This window comes from Thamnophis sirtalis, unplaced genomic scaffold, assembly GCF_051295495.1.
Source record: "Thamnophis sirtalis isolate CommonGarterSnake01/CBP01778 unplaced genomic scaffold, rThaSir2_p1.2 scaffold_2, whole genome shotgun sequence".
Taxonomy (NCBI): domain Eukaryota; kingdom Metazoa; phylum Chordata; class Lepidosauria; order Squamata; family Natricidae; genus Thamnophis; species Thamnophis sirtalis.
The window spans coordinates 85849298-85861342 of record NW_028261382.1 but is presented as its reverse complement, the minus strand read 5'-3'; the positions used below and the strand labels follow the sequence as shown (position 1 = coordinate 85861342).

The 12045-nt window shown below is 43.6% G+C and overlaps 1 protein-coding gene across 2 annotated transcripts; it reads right to left on the bottom strand.

Annotated features, from left to right (window-relative positions):
- Positions 1–645: 645 nt before the first annotated feature.
- On the bottom strand, positions 646–11598 carry POLD2 (DNA polymerase delta 2, accessory subunit). 2 transcript variants are annotated; one of them, XM_087706280.1, is made up of 11 exons: positions 11289–11598; positions 9507–9758; positions 9087–9208; positions 6373–6496; positions 6142–6256; positions 4957–5155; positions 3727–3736; positions 3390–3426; positions 2838–2965; positions 1996–2097; positions 646–935 (listed from the first exon to the last, which is right to left on the bottom strand). In XM_087706280.1, exons 2-11 carry the CDS (start codon positions 9724–9726, stop codon positions 769–771), a joined length of 1224 nt encoding a protein of 407 aa, XP_087562406.1. In that variant the 5' UTR covers positions 9727–9758; positions 11289–11598; the 3' UTR covers positions 646–768. The 2 variants fall into 2 exon arrangements, with proteins under 2 accessions (XP_087562406.1, XP_087562405.1); XM_087706279.1 differs by having other exon boundaries at positions 3390–3547; positions 3656–3736; positions 11289–11594.
- Between the last annotated feature and the right edge of the window lie 447 nt (positions 11599–12045).

Here is a 12045-nt window from a genome sequence, read left to right as displayed (position 1 = left end):
ATATATATATATATATATATATATATATATATATATATATATATATATATATATATATATATATATATATATATATATATATATATATAATGTTATATTTGTGCTGATAAATAAATAAAGGGAGACTAGTATAGATCTATTTCAAGCTATTTAGCTCTCATCAGCTAGCCACACCCTTACTGGGAATCGAACCTGTGCTCTATTGCCTCTAAGGCAGATGTGTTAACCATTGAGCTACAGGGCTCGACTCCTTATATATATTTGACATCAAAATGCCAACCAGCTTATGTTTCCAAGGCATAAATGGCTTCCTTTCCGTCCCTTTTGTCATGCTTGAATCCCATAGGATTCTGGGTATTTTCCAAAGTGAGGAGCTGGTACAGCCTAATTGTCTCCCAGTTACAAAGTCAGTATCACTTTGTTGTGGTCTTCCTAACATCAAGGAAAGCTGTTGCCTTGATTGCAACAGTCGAGAAGGAAGATTGAGATTTGCTAAATTCATGGATGAGTTTGAAGCAGCTGCTGCCCAGGAGGCAGTCCAGGGTTACCTTGAGCCTTTTCGGTTTTCCAACAGTTGTATTCATTGAATAAAATGAATTATACAAGACATTCCTCTTATTCTTGGTCATGAAGACCAAACACATGTGAAGGAAACCGGAATATTTTATTGTATTCCTATCTAACTGAATCAAAGGTCAAACTCAACAGTAAAAAGCAGGAACAGGGATGAGTCCCAAGTTCCAGGAAGGAGAACTAAGCCCCTGTCTCTCAGTCAGCAGTCTCCATCACTGTCTCTTCTTCATCATCATCATCATCACCAAAGGCCGAGAAAGTAACTGGCTGACAAGTGAGATCACACAAATTGATCAAGCAAGCAGTCTTTGTTGAGCTGAAATCAGGAAGTGTCACCAACAAGACTTTCTGGCCATCTTCCCCTGCAAAGGAGGAAGGCAGACAAGCGAAGACAACTATCAGAACTTTGGAAGGGACAGGCAAGGATGAGGAAAGGGTCAGAATCTTCCTTTTATCCCCCTCTTCCCAAGTTGGGAAAAAACACAATTGGTGGTGTTTTTTAAGCATGTTTTCCTAATCTTTATCAGGGTTTGTATTAACATTTGCCTCTCTCACCACTGACTTTTAGAGCCACCAAGAGATGCCAAATTCACCCGTGTTTGCAAACTGTACTCATACTGCCTGTTCCCTGCCCTAGCACCGTGGCAGAGTGTGTGATTTGTACAGAGAAGTTCCCAAGTTGAAGCCTTGCTCTCATCAGAAAGGATGAAGGATTAGGGGATGGGAAAGACATAAAAGATTCTAGCAAACAACTTGCAATTCAGGAAACTGACATTTTTTTCTACCTAGAGCAGGGGTGTCAAACCTGATTGAGTTTGACACCCCTGTTCTAGGTAGAAAAAACGAGGGCCACATCAGGGTTGTGTTTGACCTCAGGGTGGATGTGGCCAAAGCAACATCATTCGTGTCGGGGGCGCCTGTGGTGGCCTGAGCACTCTGCCAGCGAAAACTGGCTCCCAAGCTCTGTTGTCTCTGGCAGAGGCACTGTGGGCCAGTACTTTGCTGTTCCCAGGACAGTCCCACGGGCCAGATATAACCACCCTGCAGGCCAGATCTGGCCCCTGGGCCTTGAGTTTCACATCCCTGGCCTAGAGCAAGTTTTATTTGACAAAAGCAGCACTTGAGACAGGTGGTGGTGGTGGGCTGGATGGACAAAGCTCTTAGGTATAACACAGATTCCAGGGCTTTAGGCTAATGTAGCTGTTGTGGGATCTGCTAAGAACAAAAATAGCTAATAAAAACAAGCCAACTTGTAAAACCACAACTGGGGGAGTTGAGAAAGGGTCTCGGTACTTACAAAAACAATGAACTATCCAATGTATTGGAGAGATTTAAGATCTACATTGAATAGCAGCAACGTATATTATCCTCCATCTGGATGTTGTTTGCAAACATTTCAAGCAGCTGCCAATACTGGCTTACCTTTGACTTCCTTGGATTTGAAGGAGGGCGCACTGCCGCAGAAATAGATATGAGGGCAGTCGCTGAAGATGAAGGGGTCTGTCTTGTAAAATGGATAGCAGCCTGAAAGACAAGGCAGATCAGGGGCTTTAAACAAATGGCCCACCAGCAGGCAGCCTTAAGGCAAAACATGTGATCAGCTCCTTGCATGGAACCAACACAACATGCCTCAGAAGACTGATAGTTCCAGGCAGGCTGTGACCTTGCCATAAAAATACAGATCGTTTAGGTTGATTTGGGTTCGGGCCAAAACCCTTGGGAGTTTGAAAGGATATGTAGGGTTCAGCTGGTGTACCTCACTCTGCTGCTGCTCCTTCTCTCCATGGGGTTTCTGCCCTGTGATTTTTCTGGCACCTCCCTCCCTCCCTTCGTGTTGAATCCAAATGCAGCATATATGCACGCAGCCCTGTGCTTTCTTTCCTTCCACACCCACTCAAGGGATCGAGTCTTTACTTTCTTGCCAAGCATATATCCAGTCTTCCTTTTCCCTCGCTCTCCCACAGTTCTATTGGAATACACAGGCTTCAGTTCTGGGCAGGAATCTAACACCTGCCCCACAGGATAAAGCACCTGACAAAGTGCAGGTGCTTTATCCTGTGCAGAGAATACTCTACCTACAGACAATAGTCAATTTTACATACCTAGGAGATATTGTTGCACATTTGAGAGGTCTCCCCAGATACTAGCTTTAATCCTCCATAATGCACCCCAAATCAAACAACCTGAGAGTTGGTTTAGCCCATCTGCAAAGCCTAAAATAAGACAAAGAAAAGCTAGCAAATGTATCTCTTAAGTTACATTACCCAGAGTGTCTGGAGCTGTGGGGCTGAGATGCCCAATCCTTAAGGTCCATTCCAGAATTTCCAGATAATCAGACATGCTGCTGTACTTGAAAATATCACTCACGTTTTGGCCTGAAGTTCCCAGAAATCTACACGGAGAAAAATGGGAAGCGCTTTACACCTGAGTAAGAAGGCACTCTGGTGTAGAATGACAAGGAAAGGATTTTATGCATTCTATTTTTATCCTACATATTTTCAGAGTAACTCTTGAGTAACATACAGGCAGTCCTAACTTAATATTCAACCGCTCAATGACCGCTGAAAGTTACAATAGTGCTGGAAAAAAAATGGTTGACCTCTGACAAGCAATCGCTGGAGGAACCTGGATTTGTTTAACGACTGCATGATTCACCTACCAACTGCAGTGATTTGCTTCACAACTGTGGCACAAAAGATTATAAAAACCAGGCAAGACTCTCTTAAGAACTGCCTTGCTTAGTGAGGGAAATTCTGGTCCCAATTTTGCTTGTAAGTTGAGGACAACCTGCACAGAACAAAGATGCTGGTTTTTACCTGACTCCATCAATGTTTGCCTGGTATGGGTTGGTGACTAGCTGCAGGGTGGTGTAGGCATTCGAGAGAGGAAACATGCAGCAGTGCAGGGGCTGCTGAGGCAACGTGTAGTTGGTTGGATCAAACTCGCCTGGCATTACATCTACAGGGATGGACATCTGTGAAGGGAGAGTGAGCAAGCCCTTAGGCCCAGGGAAACACGTCTCACCATGGGCCGAGGGAAAAACACAACAGCTTCCTCACCCTTTCTTGAAAGCAAAACTTACACAGAGCTGCAGCAGAATTTCATCCAGCATCTTTACAGCTTCCACACTGGCTGCTTGAGTCTTCTTGGTGAGATATTTTGCCTGCATGACAAGGTACAAAAAAAAAAGAGCGAAGTATGAATTAAGGGGGAATGAAAGAAATGCTGAATGAATACAAGAGCAGCTAAAGGATAATAGTTAAGGACTCTTCCCCATCTCGCGCCTCCCTTCATAAGGCAAAAACATCCCCTTTGTTAAATCTCTTTTTAACAAGGGATAGGGCTGCACTGTTCAAGATGTAGGTTTACATCCAAATTCAAAAGACGGAATGAGACACGTACAAAGACAGTCATAGCACAGCCTGGAGTGGGTTGGTAGAGAAGCTCAAAACTTCCCAACTCAAAATGGGAGATAAACCAAAATGTTGTTGAATTGGTAGAAGCATAAAAATCTACCATTGGAGATTTTATGTTGGAATCCTGGCTCAAAAAACTAAAGCTATCAATTTGCTTTAAGATTCCATATTTTTTTAAAAGAAATTTCCACAGGGGTTGCTTGGCTACTGTTTAAACTTATCCTGCAAGCATAAAAGGGTCATAAAGTACAAAACTGGGAAACCCACACCTTAGAAGGTACATTTGTTTGTTAGGCCCCACATATATTAAGATCATCGATGAATTTGCTGTGATCTTCCATCTGAAGGAACAGAACTAGACATCTTAGCCAGTTTGGTCTACCACTAGATTAGAAACCAGGAGACTGTGAGTTCTAATCCCTCCTTAGCCATGAAAGCCAGCTGGATGGGCCAATCACCAAGAGACTGTGAGTTCCAGTCCCGCCTTAGCCATGAAAGCCAGCTGGGTGGGCCAATCACCAAGAGACTGTGAGTTCTAATCCCTCCTTAGCCATGAAAGCCAGCTGGGTGGGCCAATCACCAAGAGACTGTGAGTTCTAATCTCTCCTTAGCCATGAAAACCAGTTGGGTGGGCCAATCACCAAGAGACTGTGAGTTCTAGTCCCGCCTTAGCCATGAAAGCTGGCTGGGTGATTTTTGGGCCAAACATTCTTAGCCCAACCCACTTACACAGGATAGTTGTGGGGAAAATAGGAGGAGGGAGTATTAGCAATATTCACCACCTTGTTCACACTACAATAATGTGTGATAAAATAAAATAAACCTAAAAATAAATAAAGGTGTGACAAAAAATAAACCTAATAAATTTATTCCTCTCCTTTGAAATGGAGAGTGAAAAGACAGACACAACATAAATGCAATGTGTACGCTGACAGTGTGGCTCACAGGACATTTCTGACACCTTCACCTTGTTCATGTTGTCTCTGCTCTGGGTATGCTGGCTAAGCAAGTTGCCTGCCAGAATGACCCGAGAAATTAGGGCCGCACTGGATTGCTCCCCCTCTGCGCCCAGCTGTCCTGTCACCATGTCCACCAGAAGCTGCATGCCCAGGAGACTGTCTCCACTCTTGCCACCAAGGCCCAAGCCTGACACCAGCAAGACAAACCTGCAAGGTGAAATACAAGCCGTGGGGGTCAGAGAACAAAGTGGCTGTATTGTATTCGGGGAATGGCTTATGCAGGGGCACTTAAGAAGGGAAGGAAGAAGGGAAGCAGGCCCATCACCAGAATCGCTCAGCCACAAGGATGGCATTTCCTCTGCTCCCTGTGAATTAGCAGCCAGCAGGGTGAAGGGATGCTCTGCTGGTCCCAGTGGACGGAGAACAATTTTAGGTCCATTTATCCCGAGGAAGAGGTTGGGCTTTTTTTTTTTAAGAAAAAGGACAATATCTGCATTAAGCTTAATCAAGGTTTCATGCATCTATTTTACTTTCTTTGCCAAAAAGGGTGCCTGGTGTTTTGTCAGTTTGCTGCTAAGTTTCAGTAATGTCATCATAGGCCCTCCAAGGTCCAGACCACCAAAGGAAGGTGGGGAACTCATATCGTGGCCTACACAGGTAGAAATAAATCGTTAAGTAACTATTGCTTGATCGACCATTAAGGGGAGATCTCTGAGGAATTGCCTCTCTGAAGACTTGAGAGAAAAAACTTGGGGGCCTGTTCCTCGTTCCCGTTCCAGGCTGGCAATTGGTGGGAAGACAACAGGTAATCCTTGACTTACAACAGTTCAGTGACCGTTCAAAGTTATAACGGCACTGAAAAAAGTGACTAATGGGCATGAAATCAAAATCCAGATGCTTGGCAACTGGTTCACACTTATGACCGTTGCAAGGTCATGTGACTCCCTTTTGCAACCTTGACTCTCAAAAGTCAACGGGGAAAGCCAGAATCACTTAACAGGCGGGTTATAAACGGATCAATGTTAGTGATTCACTTAACAACGGTGGCAAGAAAGGTTGTAAAATGGGGCAAAGCTCACTTAACAGAAAGATTGGGCTCAATTGTGGTCATAAGTTGAGGGCTACCTGCATTCTGAGAGCCCTGGACTGCTTCAACAGAGGTCGTCCAAGGACAAGGTTATAGGGGGCCTCACTTGTCTGTGTTGGGCCCCATCATAGGCAGCTGGGTTGGCATATCTGCAAAGCAGTGATCTTCCACAAGGAATCTGCCATCGTCCTTCTCTGAACCGTAGACGGCAAGGATGGTCCCTGGAAGAGCAGAAAGGGGCAGGCGTGAGTAATTGAGTGGAAAGTTTGCCTCCACAAAAGCCAGGCATTCAAAAGATGTCAAGTGCAAGAAGCTCAAAACAGGGTCATCGGCCCACCTGTCACCAGCTTGTCAATCGGTATCTCTCCCTCAAGTTTGATCCGCTGCAGCTCATCCTCCAGGATCAGTTCATCTGACTCGTGAATGTATTTGAGGCGGGGAGGATGGGGAGGCAGGTTGTGCTGTGAAGACGAAGAAAATCTTGCCATGAGGAAGAAGCAAATGCACACCAGCTTTGATGCTAAGTCTCTGATACACTTGGCAGGAGCTAAAGCACAAATTTAAGCTGCTTAACTTTAAATCCCTTCTTGGCCTAAGGACCTCCTTTGGTGCATTTTTCCACTCCGGGGTTTGACAAGAGCCTCCCAAAAAGATTGCTACGCTGAACACAAACAATTTAGCATAGCGCAAACTGATGAAGCTTCTTCCAGTCTCTCCTACACCTCCCCACAATGGTCTCCATCCCTCCCATCTCACCCTTAACTTTCTCCCCCTCGAGATAAGGGGTTATTTCCAAATGAAGTAGTGGAGCATAGTCAAAAGAATGCCTGCAATTCTAGAATACAGGGTATTTTTTTGGTCAGTCTTCTGCTCAATTTTTCTTAAATTCAAGAATCCAAAACTAACTACCAGGGAGACTGGCTGATACAAAGAGGGCACCAATGTACGGATGCAGTTGTTTATCAAGCTTTTCTAAGTACACTGAAATCAGCTTCCTCTGGTTAAATGTCAGCAGCTGCTCCATTATAGGTGCTGAACATATGGCTCCTAGGGCCTCAGATGACCACTAGGTAAGATTTGAACTTTTAACACAGGTGTCTAAAAGTCTAGGAACAAAATAATTGGATGGGATACAACCGGTGTGTGTGTGTGTGTGTGTGTGTGTGTCAAACTTGTGGCCCACGGGCCAGGTGCATCATGCACTGGCCATGCCCACCTATTTTAGCGAAGGGGGGGGAAGTTGCAATACATCACATGACTCCGTGAGTTTGACACCCCTGGGATACAACATCCTCATCTCTCATAGCTTTACATTTAGTGAGTGCCAAGACCTGTTCTGGAAAGCTGTTTAAGCAGTGAATTATCCTATGGCCATCAATTATTATTATTTTTTTACTTTTTCAAATTGATAGTTGAGTTTTAGCAATGCTGTGGCTTGTAATATATATATTTAATATCCTCTTATTCTACAGATGGTCCTACAGTGACCATTCAAAGTTTACAATAACACTGAAAAAAGTGACTTCTGAACTGTTTTTCACACTTATGACTGCTGCAGCATCCCCAGGGTCACATGATCTATATTTGGATGCTATTTCGGATGGTCGTGGTGTCCCAGGGTGATGTGATTGTTTTTTGTGACCTTAGACAAGCAAAGTCAATGGGAAAACCAGATTCACTTAACAACCATGTTACTAACTGAACAAGGGCAGTGATTCACTTAACAACTGTGGCAAGAAAGGTTGTAAAATGGAGCAAAATTCACTTAACAAATATCTCACTTAGCAACAAAAATTTTGGACTCAATTGTGGTTGTAAGTCGAGGATTACTGTACTACCTTCAGAAGGGCCTGATAATAATATTTTTAGGAATTATCTCATATTCTATTGCTCCCTCATGGTAAGCAGAGCAGGGGCTTCTCCATCATTGTCACTAGTGGTTTATAGCAAATAAAAGTTCTGTTTTATGTTGGCGGCATTTTAAGAAAAAATTACTGCAGTCCATAAATAGATAACTAAGTAAATTCAGACGGCAGCGTTAAAGGGAAGATTGAAACGTGCTATTTCTAGAAACACATGTTCAATAAACAGGAAAGAGCTAAGTTTCCATTATGGATTTAACTCAAGAGGCCCTGGCAGAAGCCTTTTCCTCCACAGGGAGAACTTGGCATTTGCTGGCAAAAACAACTTACCCCCCTGGTCCCACAATTCTTCTCCAAAATCCTATGCACTGACAGACAATTGGAAATGGCTGAATCATCCCACATTTTTATCACTGAGGACTCTTTAACATTCTGAAATAATACTTTTGAAATCAACAGCAAGAGCCTTGTGGATTTATGATATGCTTAGTCATTGCCAACACAGCAATGAATCAACCACCAAAAAAAAAAAAAAAACCCAGATCCATAAGGCAAAATAATCTTATAATAAATAGCACTTATTTCCCAACCTGTCCTGATTAATGGATTAATAGTCATTCCTAAGATGTTTCTATTTTATGTTTGTTGGCACTCAGGAACACAGCAAGCAGGTTTTATTAAATAAACAAGGAAATCAAAAAGTATCCTATAATGATGTTATTCATTTGGTCAATAGCTCTTACAGCCAATCTTTGGTGGTAAATTTCCAACACATGTTTGCCATCAATAGCATGCTATTGAATGTCTTACTGGGACAAATTTGATATTACTCATCAACTGTCCTTCCAAAATAAGCTAAATGTTAATCCAATTATGCAAGAGAGCAGCTTTTAAAATGTCTGTTTTACAGACTTCCAGACAGAAAATGTATCTTTTTGCTCAAAAATCTTGAGCAATTATTATGCAAGAGGAGTTTGTTCAAGGAATGTCTTCTTTCCACTTTCCAATTTTTTTTTTGATAACCCCAGCATTATACAAGGCACTAGGACTATGAATCCAGCAAGGTCACTGCAAAATTTGAAGGGTCTGAAACTCAGTTGCAGGTTCTTTAGATGCAGAAGATCCCTCAGTCTGCCTCTGATATCTCCCATGCTTCTTAAATTAAATCTATAAGGTTCTTTTCTCATACCTCTTCACTGATTTCCCGTAAGATGGAAGGCTGAAGCTGCATGCACTTGAAGAGTGTTCCCACCACACAACACTTCTCTGAGATCTGCAACTCGCATAGCTTTTTCACTGTAATGTTGCTCCCTTTAGGAAAAGTGGACAATGGATTAAAGGTGAAAAAATGTTAAGAGCCTATGATGTGGAATTAATTAGAAGGGTTACTTCTAGTCAACCTGTCGAAAGTCCGACATCTGTTTAGTTTCTGGGCTCACAATGTAAGATTTTATTTATTACTTTTTGGGGGGAAACGTATGTTCAATGAAGTTCCAAACCAGCATATTAAAAAAGCACATATCAAGATTAAAAAAAATACTGTGATACTATGTAAACCCTCAAAGTTCTACAGTGTCCGCAAAATAAGACTTCATTAGGATAAGCTCACCCCATTTACGCCGGGCTCTGTCCACCAATAACGGTCTCATCTGGATAAGGCGTGTAGCATAGATATGAGCATATTGCCGATTGAAACTTCGTTCCCCAAGCCTGAAATTCTGGGAGCAGTTGGTATACGTTGAAATGGGCACACGGGCAAAGGTGGAAGCCACTGCAGACGGGGATGTCAAGAGGCCCTGTGCAGACTGGATACCTTGCTCTGAGAACATTGTGTTGCAGAGCTAAGGAGCTATGTAGATTTCTGTTGAAGACAAAGAAATTAGATGAGTGGTTAGAGAAATGCTCAGGAATCTGGTAACACCTTTTCTTAAGAAGCACAACTTTCATGAGATGCAGCTTTCACCAACTGCCACTTTTTGTATCTCAAAAAAGCAGCTGAAACGCACAAGAAATTAAATCTTTAAGAACATGTTCATTTATTTGTTGCTTGATTTTTATAATCACCCATGATATGTAAAGGACAGTTAGGTGGAAAAGGTGTTGAAGGGTCCTTGCTTTCTGAGTTGGTTGTTTTCTTGCAGATGTTTCATTACCCGAATTAGGTAACATCATCAGTGCTAAAAGTCTGTAGAGATTCTCAGTCATCCAGGTCATGGTTGTCCCAAAAATGCTTTTTCAGGAGGCAACTGGACTTTGTTTTTCTTTGAAGACGTTTTGCTTCTCATCCAAGAAGCCAAAGAAATGTCTTCAAAGAAAAGCAAGAAAGTCCAGTTTCCCCTCAAAAAAGCACTTTTTGGGGCATCTTCAGTGCTAATAGGAAGTGGGGTTTGCTCTCCTTTTATATTCTAGTGGCTTGCCCTGTCAGTGTTGGTGGTCTTGGGGGTCGTTTGGGCTTTTTACTGTTCGCTTGTTAGGCAGTTCCTTGATTGGGTTGCTGTTTACTTCTTGACTGTTGGTCTGATGTTAATTTTGGCAGCCATTTATCAGGTTGACTCCTGTGCTGAGCTGAGCAAAAATTCAACGTTACCACCAACAGATGTCACCTCTGTAATGAGAAAGATGACACAGTCCACCACTTGATCAGCAGGTGCAGCAAAATTTCACAAACTGACTACCCACAACGCCATGACCGCGTTGCTAAGATCATTAACTGGAAATTGTGCCAAAAGTTTGGATTTGAGTACAGCAAAAACCACTGGGACCATCAGGACCATCAGGTTGAGAAGGTTTTAGAGAATGAGAAAGGCAAGATCTTGTGGGACTTCAGAATCCAGACTGACAGGCACTTGGCCCACAACATACCTGACGTAACAATGGTTGAAAAGAAAAAAAAGGATGGTTCATTGACATTGCAATACCTGGAGATGCACAAATTGAAGATAAACAGCAAGAAAAAATTGCAAAGTACTGGGACCTGCAAATTGAAGTTAAGCGACTGGAAAAAGAAATTGTGTGTTGTTCGGATTGTGATTGGAGCCCTTGGAGCAATACCTAAAGGGCTACCTCGCTATTTGAAAATTCTAAATTTACCTGACTTGAACATTCTGACTCTACAAAAAACCATCCTGCTTGGACGTTACCTTAACAGTTCCTAGGTCCTTGGTTAGGATTCGAGTTGTTGAGCTACCAACCAGCCCCAAAGGCTGTAAATCTCACCAAAGATTATCATCATCATCATCATCATTTACCTTAACGGTTCCTAGGTCCTTGGTTAGGACTCGAGGTGTTGAGCTATCAACCAGCCAAAGGCTGTGAATCTCACCAAAGATTTACCACATAATAACAATAACAACAACAAGAAGAAGAATTGGCAGAAACTGTGGAAACCTACCAGGTCAAGGCCAACTCCCAAGGCTTCCCTTGTTAGACTTCTGCCTGCCGGGGTCAGCTCTTTCCTCCAAGGCTCCCGATGGCCGGCGGAGCGCCTTCGCCCACCTTCCCTTCCCTCACCCGGGTGCTTCACCTGCCGTATCCCCACCTGCCATACAAATTCACGCCCTCTCCTCTCCCCCCCCCCGCTTCAAGCGCTGACCCGGAGGAAAAGGGAGTCTCCCCCGTCAAAAGCCAGCAGTCAGCGGCTCCTTCACGCCGATCGAGCCCGCGTCCCGCGCAGAAACCCGGGAGGACCAAGAGGAAAAGCGCGCCGAATCCAGGCAGGGAGTGAGAAACGTCGACGAGAAGTGATGTAAGGCGCCGCGCAGGCTTTTCTTTCTTCCATAGACTCACGCCTGTAGAGCGAGAACGCTTTTGAAGTTATATTTCCGGGTCGCTTTTGCCCCCCCCCCTCTTCTTCGACACAAGAGGGCGTTTTAGAACGGCTGGGTCTGCAGCACGCAGGAGGGGGCGTATCCGCCTCCCTCCTCCACCCCCCCCGGCTCTCAACGACGCATGTGCTCAATCCATTTCAGGGTGTGTTGCGTGTTGGATTCCCGCGCAGAGGAAAAACCATATCCTTAAAACCTTTTAGAACCCCCAACACGGACTGAATTCAGAAGCACTGAATATCTGCCCTTTCCATAAAAATGTAAAGGGGAAAAACTTCAGTGCAAGCCTGGAAGATAAATATTAAGTTATTCTAAGGGTCACTC